The sequence below is a fragment of the Pygoscelis adeliae genome, unplaced genomic scaffold (genome assembly GCF_000699105.1).
Source record: "Pygoscelis adeliae isolate BGI_AS28 unplaced genomic scaffold, ASM69910v1 Scaffold359, whole genome shotgun sequence".
In the NCBI taxonomy this organism is placed as follows: Eukaryota; Metazoa; Chordata; class Aves; order Sphenisciformes; family Spheniscidae; genus Pygoscelis; species Pygoscelis adeliae.
Genome location: NW_008825553.1, coordinates 162846 through 180925, shown reverse-complemented (window position 1 = coordinate 180925; position 18080 = coordinate 162846). Strand labels below are relative to the sequence as shown.

The window sequence follows — 18080 nt, the reverse complement described above, 5'->3', positions numbered from 1 at the left end:
AGAAAGACTGGTGATTTGAAATAAAGGAGACAAGCTAAAGATTCCTGAGGACAGTGATAATGACAAATTGCGCAGAGGAAGAGGGGAGCTGAGAAAAGACCAGTAAAGGGAACAGAGGTACGGAAAGAAAATGTGTGCGAAGGAAATGAAGGGGGGAAAGAGAGCTGAGCACTGAAAAAATAAGGGCAAGAAGATGCACCGTTAAAAACCAGAGTTGCATCCATATTCCAGGTTCAAACTGTGGCATTCTGAGCCAGAGTCAAGCCTCTGTCCGCAGCGTAACAAGTTTTCCTCTTTGCTTCCTAAGCCCATAGAGGGATAAGGGCAGAACCTTTCTAATGGACTCTCCTGAGCTGAGCGTGCCTGGTGTGTGCCACGGAAAATGTATCACATTCATCCTAACACCCTCTGAGAGAAAAAATGTAGGATGATGTGGGCTCAAACAGCCCATCCTGTGGGAAATTACTTCAGAGGAACAGATCAACTCATTAATTTGCAGCTTGGGACTTGTGTGATTTTAGCAAGAATAAAGTCCATCTGTGTCTTTTATTCAAACATGTCATTAATATGCCATGCTACTAAACTTCAGTAAATATGCAGCCTGACAACTTACTTGGAAGCACCGGCTTAAGTCTGTAGCCAGCTTTTGGCGTACAAATTGTCTAATTTTATAAAAGGTTTAGCGTGTATTAGCTGCTCTGTAGGTTATAATAGAATATTTATGCTGCATACCATTTAACTTTGTCCCTTATGAGAAAGGCCTATTGGATTTAATGGGGGTGAAACCAAGGGAGGTTTTAGAGAATAAGTACAGCTGTTCTAGCATATTAAAGGAGCTATCTGTTGTTGAAATTAAAGGCCCCAATTCGTCATGTTAAGTGACCACATGGTGAATTTAAGTACTGTGTGAGTCACTCATCCCTGCCACTCCTTTCCCTTTGGATCATGGAAAAAATCACCCTCCACATATCATATGTTTCTACCCAGACCCCAAATCCTCAGGATTGCTTCTGGACCACTGTTAGCAAACTGCTTCCACTGCTTGCTGAACTGGGGCCTTGCAGGGTTTCTAGAATCGTTTCTAAAATCCCACAGAGCTGGATAAAGATTGTGCTGAGGAGTCCAGCAGAAGAGTTTCTCCATAGCAGCCGTCTCACCGGAGAGCCATGTCATTGGGTTCTGCTTGCATGATGATTCACAACGTTACAGGCTGCTGTGCTTGTTCAGCCAGGGATCAGCACTGATGAATTACAGACTTCTCAGCGACAGTGCAAAACGGTCGGCTTTTTCAGCAGAGATGTAACATAGTTCTTGTCTCTCGTCTCTCCTAGGTGATGAACATCCGCAAAGTCCTGAACAAAGTTGAGAAGCCAGAGGGCCTTTATCCCAACTTTCTCAGCCCGGTGACAGGGAACTGGGTGCAGCGTAGGTATCACTCTGCGTTCAGTCCTGCCTGGAGCATTTCAGTCTTTCCGTTATTCTTTACGAAGCAATAGCAACTGTCAGAGCAGCAAGCCAAGGAAATGTCTTGTCAGGCAGCCTGTTATACATGTGATTAGATAATGCAACCCGATTTGTAAGATGCAATATAGTAATTGTACACTTATTCCATCAGCCTTGTTTCCAGCTGAGTGTCTCACCTCCAGAGAGAATTAGGGCCTCTCTTGCACAGGGGAGGATAATGGTACATGGTTCATCACACAGATATTAGAAATCAGCACATCTCTTTAAGACCTCATCCTGCAGTCATCACATAGCCCACAGACCTCCTTGGGAGTTGCACATGAAGGCTGTGAGCAGAAGCACTATGAGATTTACTTCCTGAGTGCGCTGCAGCAAGTAAGGAACCCCCTGGAGAGGCAGAGGGCTTACAGAGTCTCAGATCCCCCTAGGATCTAGTGATGCGTCCTCTTGTGTGCATTCGTGTACCTGCCCCTTCCTTACCCAGAGAGGAGACTGTACCCCTCTTTTTGTGCCACCAAAGGGCAGAAGCTTGCCCTGTGGTAGGAACATGAAAGGCTACTTCTGCTGCTGTGCCCCACATCTCTGACCTCAACTTTCCGCTCTGTTAAGGATTTGCTTGTTTTGGCAAGGGAGAGTTGCTGGATTTCATGTTTCTCTGTCACAGGAAAGAAAAGTCTCTTTTTGCAGAAGCTGTTTTTAACCTGTCAGTGGATTACATTTATATTGTTTAAGCAGTTTTCTTGGAGTCATTGCATTACCTGGTGTCCCCATGTCTCGTTGCACTGTTTGCTCTGCTAGATCGCTCCAGACCTTTCTAACTACTGTATTAATAGCTCTGATTGTAACTGACAGGCAGTTGCATGGCTGCCATCACCTGAGACAGTGAGAGAGCACTAGCTGTGAGCAATCCCTGACCTTCACTGCCACATCAGCACCTCTAATGGTAATTGACAGGGCTTGGCTTGAAAGGTGTCCCAACAAAGCATCTTGGATGGTTGCAGTCATCCCACTAAACCAGAGCTGTCCTTTGGTGCCATGAGGAAAGAAAAGAGGCTTCTGTGTTTGTCCCATTAATTGATCTTCAAAGTTATCCAATCCCTTTGTAAGCAGTTCAGCTTCCCCTCCACAGTTGTCTCTGCAGAGGTGTTGCAGTATGTTCTCCTTGAAAAGCTAATCTCTCATCCCCTACCGCACCCCTGAGATGCCATTTTCTTTAGGTTATTCCCAACTGGCAGCCACACTGCACATTTTCCCAGACACAAGCATTAATTCTGCCTATTCATTGGTGCTGAGAGGAGAGGTGCCTGTCTGTTGCCATAACTGATCGTTACAGAATCTTTGGGAAACTGAAGAGCTGTGCTGTTAATCCAGATGGTTAAAATACTCAGCTTGATACTCAGTATTCATCTCTTCTGCCACTAATTTAATTCTATTTATGTCTGAAAATTTTACTTCATTGTACTGACCTGCTCCCACCCCTTGCTGACATAGAGAGGGGCCTGTTGCTGGTTCCTGGAGCTTATTAAAAGTAGCCTCTGATTACTTGTTCTGGGATAGGCTGATTTATGCAAAAGGACTAGAAAGAACCTCTCTCCTAGACTTTCACGTCATGGGGGCAACTCATGGCACAGGCTGTTTGTGGCAGTTGCTCATAACATGACCTTGTGGTCTGAAGCCGTATTCCAGTGAGGGAAAAGGCTGATCAGCCTCTTCTGCATCTCCAACACTGCTGGTGAGAAATAGATGAGGGCCAAAGTAAGGAGGCAGCTGCAGCCTGCCACAGAGATGTTCCCTGTAGGTGCCAGGCTCTCATTTTCTCTCTTGTCATTAAAGCTCTTTGCGGGAAGCTGTTTTTCTTGGAATTGCTGTGATTTTCTTAAAAGGTGTATCTTTGACCTGGCTGAATGAGTAGATCTTCTAAATGAAGAGGCAGTGCTGTACCTCTTCTGAGTGCAGTTGTCAACTTTAGAAAATTAAAGCGCGGTCCCCTGCTGAAACAAGAGATTTGTTTATGCAAAGTGCCTAGGAGGCAAATGCTGGCAAAGCTGATGCCATATGGAAAGCAATTATGAACCAGAGCTCCTGCTTTGGTGATTTTATGAATGATACACTTAGGATCACAGAGCTTCTCTTTAAAGACAGGCTGTGCAGCCGGTGTTTGCAAATAGTCTGTCCTCTTTTTTTCTGAATTCATGCATCTAATCTCATTGTTTTGCTATGGATTATTCCATGGATCATTGGACACACTGTATCAGGGATATTTGCTCTTCAGGTCAGGAAAATGCATGGCTGTTGATCTCTTCTGTTGGTAGGATTTAGCATTTAGAATAAGCCTCAGGTCTTTATATATGTACAGTGAAAGGGAAAATAAAAATCTGAACAGCTAACTCCAAAAACCCTGCTGCATCTGCTTACGTTTAAAATGGGGACGCGTGCAGACACAGAGGTGGACACTGTTAATTAACAGGGATGGTTCAGTCTATGGTGGGTAGTTTGTCTTGCTCTTCTAAAAAGGGGAGTACTTGGCTGCTTGAAAGAATGAATGCTGCTTTTCCCCCTGTGGTATAGTTTAAAGATATAAATCCAGCCAGCAGTTCCCCCCCAGGCAGGAACCTGCAGCTGTCATGCCCATTTCACAGTGCAATTCTTTAGCATCCTCCTCTCCAGTAAGGTCATAGCATTGTGTACTCTGAACAGATAGCCTTGAAAATCCGATTTCTGCAGAAGAAACTATTCAGTGCACATCCTTGTACTTGACTTTATCATTTTAATACACCAACAACCTCAGCCTTCCCCAGGGCACAGAGTCCCACCATGAGCCAGGAATACAAATGGCACGACTGAGAGGTCCCTACAGCAGCCCCTTGCTGGCAGCTCTGTGTGATCCAGCATGAGTTCTCCCTTTCCTAAGGCAGGGAGGCAGCACCCAGTGGCTTCATATAGGTAGAGATCTGTCAATACCTGCCATTGCTTTTGGTTTATGAGGCTGGGATTTATGATGATTGCTTCATAAACAGGAAGCATCTTCAAGTTGCAGTATAAATAACTATTGCAAAATAAGACCTCTGAATAGTTTTGGTAAGGGATACTAATGCTTTGTAAAATGACAGAACATTTTTCTTCTGATTGCACTTTCCACCTTTCTTCCTTTTTGAAAAAGAAATGCTGCAAGCTCTCCCCAGGAAACTGGAAAGAGGAAGGAGAGAACAAGGGCATTAAATAGGACATGGTTGTTTGCTCTTTGTAAAGCAACTGCTCATTGTATATCACGAACCTGAAGTTCTTTTCTGGCTTTCCCACTACAGACCATGTCTCCATTGGGGGGCTTGGGGACAGCTTTTATGAATATCTCATCAAATCTTGGCTGATGTCAGACAAGAAAGACTCTGAAGCTAAAAAGATGTATGACGATGCACTAGAGGTAAGGAGCAGGTTGCTGCTCTGTATTTTTTTGTGTGGGACATTGTTCATCAGAATGTTTCAGGCAAAAATGTCTTAGAACTTTGGGTTTCCTTGGTATTCGCTCCTCACCCTGTCCACTAAGTATCCTGAAACCCTGATTTTCATCCCTTCAGGCAATAGAAAAGCATTTGGTCAAAAAGTCTGCTGGAGGATTGACCTACATTGCTGAATGGAGGGGTGGCATCTTGGATCACAAAATGGGCCACCTGGCTTGCTTCTCTGGGGGCATGATAGCACTTGGAGCTGAACACGCCGGAGAAGAGAGGAAGCAACATTATGTGGATCTCGCTGCAGAAATAACAAACACGTGTCACGAGTCTTATGCACGCTCAGGTAAACCTGTGGGCTGCCTAGAAAATGTTAGTAAGGGATAGCTTACAGCCTTAGGAGGCTCAGCTTTTGTGTGGCAGAGGTTTGCAGTAGGGTATTTTGTGCTTCAGCAGCATCCGCATCCCTGTGTATGATTTTCACTTGTCTTTTCTGGGATATCTAGGAGAGAAAGCGGTATGTTTTACGCAGCGGACAGCTGGAGCAGAAGGACAGGCAGATGTGAGCTCCTGTGGCAGAGTTGGGAAATGAACCCAGAGCTGAATCATAGTCCTGCCTCCCAGTTGCAGAGCTAGCCTTCTCCCAACAAGACTGTAGTTTGAGTCTGTCCTTTCACATCCCTTTGCAGACAAGAAGGGGAGATTAATTGCAGGGTGTCCCACTATATGGAGCAGAGCAGCTGAGAAGCCCAACAAGAGAGCGTTGGAGACCTGCAGCTGCTGGTAGGAACCAAAAAAATGAAGTTACTCAGCCTCTCCCGGCTGTCTAAGCAGAGGCTAACTAAGTCTTTCTATTTCACAAGTCCAGTAAAATTCGTTTCACCACCCAGTGTGCTTATCAGTCAGTGCTTTGGGAGAGCAGTGACTGGTGATGAATAAGAGACTGGGTTAGTTCTCTGCCCGCAGGGCCTTCAGCAAGATGAGCTTGCTTTGGACACCACTCCTTTCTTTGTAGGCACCTCTGTAGCTCTTCTGAGACTGCAGGCAGCGAAGCAGCAGTCTGCTTTCCGGGACCTTGTCAAGCACAGGTCTGTCTGCACTAACTGTTCCCAAAGATTGTTTCACACCTTCACCACATCAGCAAGCCCATATTGGCAGCCAGTGTCCAGAATGTTTGCCCAATAAACTTCAAGCTAACCTGAAACGATGTTTGCAAATAACTCTTTTTTCCCCTAGCGCCTACAGAACTAAAACAAGACACCCGAACTAATAACCCTCTGGTTGTGAGTGCCTGGAGCCAATTTTCACCTTCAGCAATATCCATCAGCACAAAAAGGACAGTAGCGAGCCTGCCCACTCTGGTTATGGTGCTGTCATTTCAGCAAGCTCATTGTTTTGCAGAGAATGTGCGTGTCACCCTGGCTCTCAGCAAATAGTCCAACTAGCGAACATTGCTAGGTCCCCACACAGACAGGAGGGCCCAGGGAAGGTGTGCAAAATATTTAGAGAAATAAAGTGACTCCTTGAAATACAGCCTTGTGGTAGACACATGAGTGCAGCAAGAGAAACCTTGTGGCATGATCATAAGCAACCTCTGTGCTCACTTTCCCTGTTTTTTGAATAGGGAGAGGGTTGGTGCTGAAAGTGGGGATGTGAGTGCTAGTTAATGCTTGCAAGAGATTGGGATTCTCATGTAAGGGACACTCAAAAAGACCAAGGTACTCTTATTAATGTTATATTCATAAAATACCAGTGAAATTGATTAAGCCTTCCCCATCATCCTGATGTCTTCTTTTCAAAGAGGCTGCTAGCGGACCAGAAAGAAAGGCAGAAGAAGTGATTGCAGGTCCCAGGTACCACTTCTTACAGCCTCCCTGCCACAGTGCAGGTGAAATGGCTCAGTCTGGTGGACTGGTAATTGTGAAACAAATCCCCTGCTTGGGAGCAGTGTATCAATACCTCTGTGATGGCAGGGTCAGCTGCATGGCTAGTTTTTCCTTTGAATATGTTTTCTCTTTGAGGCTTTAGGACAGGATCTGCCTCTCTGTATTTTCTCATCTGGGTTCTGAGTTGGTCTTCAGTGACAAACTCTGCTCTCAGGGTCAGGGGCAGTGCAATTCCTAGGAGCAAATACCAGCCCAGCAAAAGTGCTAGGACATGGGGGAGATTTGTACCTGCCCTCTCCACACTCAAATCTGGTCCAAGTCCGTGTTTTGTCAGTTGTATGCACCCTCAGAAACACTTTATCCTCACCTGGATAGTACCCAGACATACCACAGAATGAGCAACACCTGGCGTGGCAGTGGGCACAGCTCATGCACTCTCTGGAGTTGCCCCTGTTTTGACATCAGCTGTGGGGTTGATCTGATACACAAGCATGACTGATCTGCTCATCTGACCTCATGCAAGCCTTAGTTAAATGTTGGCAGCCTGAGCAGCATAAAAGCACCTGGACAGTCTGTTTGCTTGCTTCCTCCTCAAACTGATCATTGCATGTGGGTGATTTTGTCTAGATACCAAACTCGGCCCCGAAGCCTTTCGCTTTGATGCTGGAACTGAAGCCATGGCAACGAGACTCAGCGAGCGCTACTACATCCTACGTCCCGAAGTGGTAGAAAGCTACATGTACATGTGGCGGCTGACACACGATCCCAAGTACAGGCAGTGGGGCTGGGAGGTTGTGAAGGTATGGTTGGAAAATTTGCAGTAATAACTCCTACAGGCTGCTGGATTCTTAGAAAAATCTTTCCTTCAGTCAATAAAAAGAGCAGAAATTGTTTAAATTGTGTTAGACACTAAGACACATTAGCAATGGGGCAGAAATACCCAATGTAGCTCAATTTAGCGTGGCATCTCTGTTGATCATTGTGAATGCTTTCTTCTCCCTTTTGGGCTACGCTAAAATCAATCAGTCAATCAAAACAGTGGAGGTTTATGGAGAGGAGTGCTGCAGACAGCAAAACCTGCTACTAATGTAACAGCCCTCTGCAAAAAGGAGTCAACCTTCTATTTGAAATATCTGGACTGCTCAGAACCACTGGCTCGTAGTTGGCCAGGGAAAATCAGCAAACCTGCCTTTGCCCTTTGTCTTGTCTTCTTCCCACAAAGACCTCCCAGCCAGAAAGTCATTCACTTCTTTCTAGCTCATGCAATAGCCCGTTGGCTGCTGCCCTGCATCCTAGCAGGGGCTGTGTTTCAGTGGCAGAACTGCCATTTGTCTACTGCCCTGGAAAAGAGGCTCTGCAAACAGCTGGAGTTGCCACTTGAGATCTGGTTTTGCTATGTGCGTAACGCCAGGGTCAATCAATCAACTAGCTTAGGTGGTTTATGTCTCTCTCGCTATTTCATTAGAACTAGCTTTATTCCTGGAGTCTGGAGTAATCGCCACGCTCTTCAGTGAGAGACAGAGGCTACTATAAACCTGGAATTTGATTTGTAAAGCTGACTTGTAATGCAGCTGATGATGATTAATGAGTTACTCCATGCTATTGTGTGTTACTGAGATTTCTTTTCCTTTCTCAGGCCCTGGAAAAACATTGTAGAGTAGAAGCTGGTTTTTCTGGCATCCGAGATGTTTACACCACAACCCCAACCCATGACAACATGCAACAGAGTTTTTTCCTCGCAGAGACTCTGAAGTAAGTCTAGTATCACAGAGGCCTTTCAGAGTAGCGTAATTCCTGCAGCATCAACACTCTTGTCTGCTTAATAAGTTTCTAATAATAAGAGGGAAGCGTCATCCTCTGTGGGGAAAACTGGGCAAGGCTATGGGTGCTGCAAAGCTTTCATAGTTTGCTCCTGTAGAACCACTGCTGTCATTGGCACTCTCAAGGTTTCTGCTCATGTGCTGGATTTAAAGGACTCTTCCTGTGATTTACAGCTGCTCTAAGTGGGAGGCTCTGACTGCTGAGCTCCCTTGGATTTTGCTCTGATGGTTTAAGAGACAGCTGTCTCCTCTGCCAGGTTAATGTCCTGCACACAGAGGAAGCATGACTATGGCCTGAGTTTGCTGCCCCTTGGTGCAGATCTGCCTTTGCTGGTAGCGTGAGCTAATGTTTGTGGGGTGGCTGAGCGCAGATGCCCCCATGCCATTTTGCCACCTTTGCACCAGGAGTGGTAGTTTCCAGCAGGAGAGTGAGGCAGGCCGTTGGGAAATGTGTCACCATAAACCGTGGCAGCTGAGGCCAATGGCAGCCCCCATCACAGTCCTGCTGACAGTGCTTACTTGTGCGTGCTTGGAGTCCCACTTGAGTTTCCTTTAATCTCCCTTTGTGTCCATCTTCTTCCCACCCGCCCGCGCCTTATGGCTCCAGGTACCTCTATCTTCTGTTCTGTGAAGATGACGTGCTGTCCCTGGACGACTGGGTGTTCAACACAGAGGCTCACCCCCTGCCAGTCAACCACACGAACTTTAAAGCAAGTGTGCAGTAGTGAGGCCGTTGCCCAGCGCCCAGCTTCTGCAGCGTCGGCGGGTTACTGCATTTCCTTTCCATTAAAGGAATTCGCATTGTTCCTAAAATGGTATTTTGGGGCACTAGTCCAATTCCGGACAGTATTATATTGGGAAGATGAAACCATGACATAAGCACCTTCTTTTCCTCTGTGAGGAGCTCTATTAGCCTGATAATGAGATGTTTATTCTGGGCCATATTGTACACAGTTCATAGACATTCCTTTATACAGAGAATTTATATGAAATCCACTGACTTTGCTTTATAGTGGCCAAAGGACTGGAAGTTTGCCATAAAATAGACTTCACACAGACACACACACCCCCTCCTTTCATTTTTCTGTTTCATTTTTGCCTTTTATATACTCTTGGGTTTATCACCTGATGAACAGTTTTCAATATAGTGTGCTTTCTAGGTGGTAGGCTTTCTAGGCTCTTTAGGAAGGACAGGATAGGCGAAGGAGGAAGGGGAGTTGCCTTTTTTGTGAGAGAGCAGCTGGAGTGCATGAAGCTCTGCCTGGGGATGGATGAGGAGCTGACTGAGAGCTTATGGGTTAGGATTAAAGAGAGGACAGGTAAAGGTGACATTATAGCAGGTGTCTGCTATAGGCCACCTGACCAGGAAGAACAAGAGGATCAGGCCCTCTACAGGCAGACAGGAGCAGCCTCAGGTTTGAATTTGCAGGCCCTGGTCCTCATGGGGGACTTCAGCCACCCTGATATCTGCTGGAGGGACAACACAGCAGGACCTAAGAAATCCAGGAGGTTTCTTGAGTGGATTGATGATAACTTCCTCCTCCAAGTGACAGAGGACCCAACAAAGAGAGGTGCTCTGCTGGACCTCATACTCACCAACAAGCAGGGTCTCGTTGGGGATGTGAAGATCAAAGGCAGCTTTGGCTGCAGTGACCGTGAGATGGTGGAGTTCAGGATCCTGAGGGCAGGAAGGAGGGTGAAAAGCAAGCTCACAACCCTGGACTTCAGGAGAGCAGACTTTGGCCTCTTCAAAGATCTGCTTGGAAGAGTCCTGTGGGATACGACCCAGGAGGAAAGCGGGGCCTGAGAAAGCCAGTTAATATTCAATAATCATGTCCTCCAGGCTCAAGAGAGTTCCATTCCAATGAGCAGGAAGTCAGGCAAAAATGCCAGGAGGCCTGTGTGGATGAACAAAGAACTCCTAGCCAAACTCAAACACAAAAAGGAGAAGCATATAGAGGGTGGAAGCAAGGATGGGTAACCTGGGAGGATTACAGAAACATTGTCTGAGCATCCAGGGATGACATTAGGAATGCTAAAGCCCAAATAGAATTGAATTCAGCCAGGAATGTCTAAGACAACAAGGCTTCTACAAGAACATAAGTGACAAAAGGAAGACTAGGAAAATACGGGCCCACAGCTCAACAAGACAGGGGACCTGGTCACACAGGACATGGAAAAGGTTGAAATACCAAATGCCGCCTTTGCCTCAGTCCTTACTAGTGAAATTGGCCTTCAGGAATCCCAGGTTCCAGAGACCAGGGGGAAAGGCTGGAGCGAGGAATATGTACCCTTGGTGGAAGAGGATCAGGTCAGGGAATACTTAAGCAAACTGGACATACATAAGTCCATAGGCCCTGAAGGGATGCGCCCACAAGTGCTGAGAGAGCTGGCAAATGTCCTTGCAAGGCCACTCTCGATAATATTTGATCAATCACGGCAACTGGGAGAAGTGCCCGAAGACTGGAGGAAAGCAAATGTCACTCCTGTCTTCAAGAAGGAAGACCCAGGGAACTATAGGCTCATCAGCCTCACCTCAACCCCTGGGAAGGTGATGGAGCAGCTAATCCTGGAAACCATTTCAAGGCACACGATGACAAAAAATTCTTCAGGAGTAGCCAGCATGGCTTCACCAAGGGGAAGTCATACTTGACCAACTTGATAAACTTCTACAATGAAATGACTGGCCTGGTAGATGAGGGGAGAGCAGCAGATATTGTCTGCCTGGACTTCAGGAAGGCCTTTGACACTGTATCCAGTAAGATCTTCATAGACAAGCTGTTGATGTATGAGGAGGTTGAGCAGACAGTGAGGTGGGTTGAAAACTGGCTGAATGGTTGAGCGTAGAGGTAGTGATCAGTGGCATGAAGTCTAGTTAGAGGCCAGTAACTAGTGGTGTGCCCCAGGGGTCAATACTGGGTCCAGTCCTGTCTAACATCTTCATTAATGATCTGGATGATGTTGCAGCGTGTACTCTCACTTTGCTGATGACACAAAACTAGGAGGCGTGGCTGATATGCCAGAGGGTCGTGCTGCCACCCAGAAGGACCTGGACAGGCTGGAGAAGTGGGCCGATAAGAACCTAATGAAGTTCAACAAGCAGAAGTGCAAAGCCCCGCTCCTGGGAAGGAACAAGCCCATGCACCAATATGTGCTGGGGCACCCAGCTGGAAAGCAGCGTGGCAGAAAAGGACCTAGGGGTCCTGTGGACACCAAATTGACCGTAAGCCAGCAACGTGCCCTTGCTGCAAAGAAGGCTAATGGTGTCCTGGGCTGCATTAGACAAAGCATTGCCAGAGGGTAGAGGGATCCCTCTCCTCTACTCAGCACTGGAGAGGCCACACCTGGAGTACTGTGTCCAGTTCTGGGCTCCTCAGTACGAGAGACATGGACATACTGCAGAGAGTCCAACGAAGGGCCTCAAAGGTCGTTAAGGGACTGGAACATCTCTCCTGTGAGGAAAGGCTGAGAGAGCTGGGATTGTTTAGCCTAGAGAAGAGAAGGCTCAGGGGGGATCTTATTAATGTATATAAATACCTGAAGGGAGGGTGCAAAGAGGATGGAGCCAGGCTCTTTCCAGTGGTGCCCAGTGACAGGACCAGAGGCAAAGGGCACAAACGGAAACACAGGAGGGTCCCTCTGAACATGAGGAAACACTTTTTTACTCTGAGGGTGACCGAGCACTGGCGCAGGTTGCCCAGGGAGGCTGTGGCGTCTCCATCCTTGGAGATACTCAAAAGCCGCTGGGACACAGTCCTGGGCAACTGGCTCTAGGTAGCCCTGCTTGAGCAGGGGGTTGGACCAGATGACCTCCAGAGGTTCCTGCCAGCCTCAACCGTTCTGTGATTCTGTGATTGTGGTGTCAAAATTGTAACTAAATCAAAACCTGTCTGCAAAATTCTTGATCCTAATGTATTTTTATATACTTTTTCTGTGCTCTTAAAACACATTTACCACACATCACATCTCATTTAACTTTCCTTTATCGTTTCTGTGTTTTTCTACTTTTAGTTGGAAATAAATGTTATGAGTCACTTGTAATAATTTCACTGCTGTAATAGTCAAATCTGTGAAACAGAATAAAAGTCTTGTAAAATAAAAAGCATGTTTGGGTTGATCGTCTTTAAAGCCATCTGTCAAAGACCTGTTACATCATGCTTGGAATAACTAGGTGACAATACTGGTTGATTTCAAGAATATTTCACAATAGATGTTGATTTCCAGAGTAATCTAGCCAGTGTATGGACAGCAATTCCCATCTGCACCAGGTCCCTTAAATTGCTTGTTCACCATCTGATATGGGTTAGCAGGAGTTCTACTGCATGTCTTATTTTTCTAGCAAAAAATAAATAATCCCCAGCCAAGTTTGCTCTTTGGTGTACAGTGTTTCTGGAATGAAGTAACAGAAGAAAAAGAAAGGAAGAGATTGAAGCCAGATTCTTCCATGCGTCCGGCCACTGAACTAGCAGTTTAGCCGGTGTGTCCTCAGTGACTCTAAGCAGGATGACCGTGCAGAGATGTTCACGCACCGCTCCTGTTCTGACCCTGGCAGTCGTGAGTACCTGCTTAACGGTTCTTGCGACAGGGGCTGGATCTGGGATCAGCATCCTTTCTCCCAGCAGCCTTCCCTCTGGTCACTGCAAAGCTGCGTGGCCCTTGGTGATGGAACGTTTTGTTCATTCTTGTGACATTCTCTTGATAATTGGTTTATTCAGGAACTTGGGAAGATAGAGTTGCTTTAGGCAAGTAGTGAAAACAAAAAATGTGTTTCTAAATTCATGCCTTTGTAATTCCCCAAGAGAAATAAGGTTGTCAGATGGGGACTTGGCATTATCCCGGGGATAAAGATACTGGCTGGTAAGCTTGGCCTAGAGGAATGGTCATTGGTGAATAAACATCTTGGGAGTGAGTTGTGTTATCCGAGAGATTTGGACACCGGGAAGCTGGTTTATCTCCGAGGATTTTTATAATGGATTAAGGGAATTCCATAAATAAAAATGTCCAGCTCTTGGCGTACACTTTGCCTGGCAAAATTTAAACCCCCAAAATAAATAGCATGGTTCTAGTTTCCTTTAGAAATAGATCCTTGGTGTTACTTTAAAGCTCTGCTCATTTTCTCTTCCACACAAGTGAGCAAGAACAGTGTTAGTAAAGTCACATACACTTCTAGAGGAGAGCTGCTGTTTTCCTGCGGTTCAGTGGCTGCACCACAAATAGGGATTTTTTTCTAGCTGCCAGCATGCCTGATGATGTAAAGCTTATTGATAAGTTTGCTTACCAAGACACTGGTATGGAGCTTAGCACCAGTCACAACAAAAGCTTTTTGTTGCAAAAAGCCATGCTTGAAAGTTTCCACTCTCGTAGACCACAATTCTGCAAATACTTCTGCCTGTGCTCACAGATATCCACAGCTAAATCCCTGAGGCCAGTGGATTCATCACAGGCATCAAGGTAAGCATGCAAGTGTTTAGCAGGAGTAAAGATTTGTTCCAAGGATCAGCTTTGTTCCAAGGCCTGGCCCTGATCCACGACTGGGATTTTTCTGTCCTACAGCAATGCAGGTAACAGGAATGTTTGCCCCGCTGGTGTCTTGGAATGCTTCTGCTCTTTCCTCGCTCCTCTGCGCACCTCGAGCCTTGGCTGGATGCTCTTGCTCGAGCAGAGCCCTCAACTCTGGGAGCCCTGTGTGCGGAAGCAGCCTCTGGGGTTTCACCTCTCTTATCTTGCACCCACCCTGTGTACCTCCTGCTAGGTGGGGGTGGCGGGACTTCTTGTGTTCGTCCAGATGGGAACCCCTTTGTTTTCATACTTCGACTAAATAAATAAATGGGGTGTTACACATGAACCAGAGGTTTGGTTTTAAATGTCTAATGGAAAGGATCTGGGAAGATGTGTGTCTTTGAGCTGCTTTCCTGCCTTTCAGTCTCGGGCATGTGGGACACCAGTGGGAATTCTGTTGTTGATTTAGGATGGGTTTTTTTTCTATTTTTGAGTCACCTTACCAGGAAATGTGACCAGCCTAGGTTATTTCCCATTTCCCCTGTTACATTCAGGAGCCGTGATGACCATGTTAATTTTCACCATCAGAACATGTGGCCCTATTTTATATCGGAAGGAATTTCCTGTAAATGAAGTTCTGATAAAAGAAAGTTGCATTAGTGGTAGAGATGAAAACTAGTAACTATCGGTTGTAGAATGGCTGGCTGTTGTCGCCTGACCATACAAGGAGATAAGACAAAACTATCCAGAAAACAAATGTATCTTTTTGTAACCCACACTTCATTTTTGCGGTGTTATTAAATTCCCTTGGAAGGCTTTCGGCAGAATTGGTTATTGAATTCAAAAGCCTGGCAGTCATGGTATTTTTCCACATACATTTTGATGTGATCTATTTATCTGATCGTTTCAGATGTGATGCACTGAGCGCTGGCTCCCAGTGCTGGCAGTTTCAAAGTTCCAGCAGTTGCTTCTGATCACGTTTGGGTCTTTGGCTTCATTCCCTGTGGAGCCTCAAACAGGTACAGTGCTGTAATTGGGAATCCTCTCAATAAAACACCCCTGCATTGTAAATGCGTTTGTTTAGTGAGAGCCAGCGAGTGTCAGAACTGTAAGTGACCCACCAGATTGGATTGCTTCCTCCTGAATAGGAAAGGCCAAGGGGGAGTTAGGAGTGCAAGCCCATGGGAATTCGGTAGGCATCGGCTCTTGCTCTTCAACTAAATGGTCTACTTTGAAACGTCTCAACTTCATTTCACTCCGCAGCCTTTGCTGGCCATTCTTTTTCCGGGATGAGCTGTATGTTTTCCACGGCTGTGAAGCTTTGTCACAGTGCATCCCCGGATGCAAGCCCCTCTTCTGCAGCAAACACACCTCCGGTTTTCTTGTCCCCTTTGAAAAGCCCCATGTAAAACCAGACTTGGATAGTCCATGTTCCTTACTGTTTTCCAGAGGATTAATGTTTTTGGGCCTCAGTCTGGTCGGGACTTGCTTCCTCGAGGGGTTTGTGTTTCCAGGCGCTTTCTCCATTTGTGCACAGAGCTCAGATTTTAATGCTGCCTCCCATTACACCATGATTGCTTTGACTTTAAAACGGGCCAGGGTTTCAGGCTATGGGAACGGGGCCATCAATTTAAACGAGGACAGGGTTTCTCTGCTCTCGCAACGTGCCGCCCTGGAACGTGGAGTTACTGCGTGTCCTCTGACATATGGAAAACCCATCCCTCTGCTGCAAAAAAAGGTCACTCCACGCTTTTCATCCCTGCTACCAATTTCTTGCTATTTTTCTTATTTTCAGGCAGACTCTCTCCCTGACGGCAAAGGGGAAATCTGGGATAGGTTTTCCTGCTGGGTGAGCTTTCTTGGTGGAACTCTTCCTTGTTATTTCTCTATCACAAGGATTTCCTTTGATACCAGTGTGCCTGGGCGGGCCACACAGCACATGTCTGAATATTTAAAATTCTTCCTGAGTGCTGTAATCTGTAATCTCGAGAACCAGCAGTGTAGAGCCAGGAGTTGTTGGTTTTGTTCTCCTTTGAGGATTAGTTCCCAGCAGATGCCCTGAATTATTTCACCTTTTGTCTTTCATTCTTTTTCCTATCAAATAATTCATCCGTTTTTGTCATTTTTATATGGTCGCTGGTGACACTGGAAATGGTTCAGATGTAAAATGAGCCCCTCTGCTTCTCATCTAAATGGTATCATTTTAGCTCTGCCGGCCACCCTGTCAGGTCTCCTTCTCCATCTAGGTGTCTGCAGGCTTTGTCATCTCCTATCACCTCTTGCTCTTGCTCATTTCCCAGACACCCAAGTACATTTATCCTGTTCCAAAGCTATCTCGTCCTGTTACATTTTGTGCTCTAAAGGTACTTTATAGGTTATTTAAGGTAAGCAAAAGCTCTCCACACCTCACTGCCCAACCTAATGAGTCCGGAAAGTTTTAAAGCGCATCTGCTTAAAGTGCTTGAGTGCTTAACTCATTCACACCTCTCTCTGGTCCCAGACATTGTTTCAATGATCTGTTAATTCAGTTCCTCCCATCTCCTCCCCATAGCCACTGGTTCTTTGATGGCGGAGAGCAAAGGGCAGTGGCAGAGTTTCATGAACGTTTTCTTCTACCGTGGAGCTGGCAGAAGGAATCTTCTCCTTCCTCCCTTGGCCATGCAGATGTAACGACACTGATCTGAGTTATAAATAACCCAGTGTTTATTCTGTTGCTGGGCTCCCCAGGCTGGTCCGCTGCGTTGCCCGAGCTTGCACCAACACTGCAAGAGAAACATCAAGGGCTATGTGGGGATCTATGGCAGAGAGAGAGGAACAGTGCCCGAGTCCCAGGGAGAAGGCTGTACCTCACCTTCACCGCCTGAGTCCTGCTCCCTCCAATCTTCCTTGCTGTGGTCTGCAAGAAAATGCACGGTGTGATTTTTTTATCTTGTCCCAGGAATTGCTCAAAACTCCACACGCTCCTGGCCTTGCTCTTCCCCAGGATTTCAGCCTCTTCCTCCTTCCTTGATGCAGCTGCCACTGCTCTCTTCATGGCTTAGTCATGCTCTCCTCATCTCCAACCATAAAGCTCTTTAAACCTAAAACAAAAATGATTAGGCAGGCTTAGGAAACAGCAAAAGCTTCAAAGGATTAAATGCTAACGCTTCCTGCTACCCTTAGAGAGATCAAACATTCTGTGCTGTTAGCCCTGCAGCAGCAGAAAATGGTACTAAATCTTCCCCAGCAATCAGGGGATTTCAGTGGCGGTGCAGGATTGCACGTAAGGAGGAGCAGGAGACTGATTTATGAGGAAAGATTAAAATGACTAAATATGTATCTCTTGGCCAAGCTACTGCTAAGGAGCAATGTGACAACCATGCAGAAGAATCTGAAGGGCACAAAGAACACAGGGAGGGTGGAAAGTTTGGGGTGTTGTAAAGATCCGTGATGGTAGAAATGACTCAAAATTTGGAGATCATGATGTGGTGGCAGGAGGCTGAGGCTCAGTGATGGCTGCAGACGAGCACCATCGCCTCATGGCTACAAAGTCATTCTCATCCCCCAATTCCCATCCCTGCAATCCCGGGGTTTAAACCCCGGTGAAATCACTGCTAGTGAAACCGCTAATACCTGGGGTTTTGTAAAAAATACCCATTTTGGTGAGCTGAAACCAAGTAGAAGAGCAGGCTACGGCTCTTTTTGGGAAATGCTGAATTAAGGACCAAAGACCACTTTGGAAATTCACGAGGGGAGGACACGCCACTCTCACATCGATAGTTAAAAGCAAAAACCATGGAAAGCAATGAGATTGCTGAAGAGGAGGGTGACGAATCCCCTCCAAGAGTCCGCGCAGCGGATAAATTTAAGGCCATAAAGTGATTTTTCCTCCGGACTGCAGGAAGATCGCTACGGGGCCCCTCGCCCCCCGCTCCGGGCCCCGCGGGAAGGACGCAGGCTCCCGCCCGGCCCCGGCCCCTCCT

At 46.5% G+C, this 18080-nt stretch overlaps 2 protein-coding genes across 2 annotated transcripts in view; both read left to right on the top strand.

The window, feature by feature from the left end:
• MAN1C1 (mannosidase, alpha, class 1C, member 1) overlaps positions 1–8555 on the top strand; it is a 41921-nt gene extending 33366 nt beyond the window's left edge. Inside the window, exons 6-10 of the mRNA XM_009332123.1 lie at positions 1332–1425; positions 4770–4885; positions 5040–5259; positions 7427–7599; positions 8436–8555. Of these exons, the coding sequence (XP_009330398.1) occupies positions 1332–1425; positions 4770–4885; positions 5040–5259; positions 7427–7599; positions 8436–8555 (723 nt within the window). The remainder of the gene's footprint in view (positions 1–1331; positions 1426–4769; positions 4886–5039; positions 5260–7426; positions 7600–8435) is intronic.
• Positions 8556–10060: 1505 nt separating this feature from the next.
• Positions 10061–18080, top strand: part of SEPN1 (selenoprotein N, 1) — a 26290-nt gene continuing 18270 nt past the window's right edge. The window contains 2 exon segments of the mRNA XM_009332181.1: positions 10061–10274; positions 11622–11842. Coding sequence (XP_009330456.1) covers positions 10061–10274; positions 11622–11842 — 435 coding nt within the window.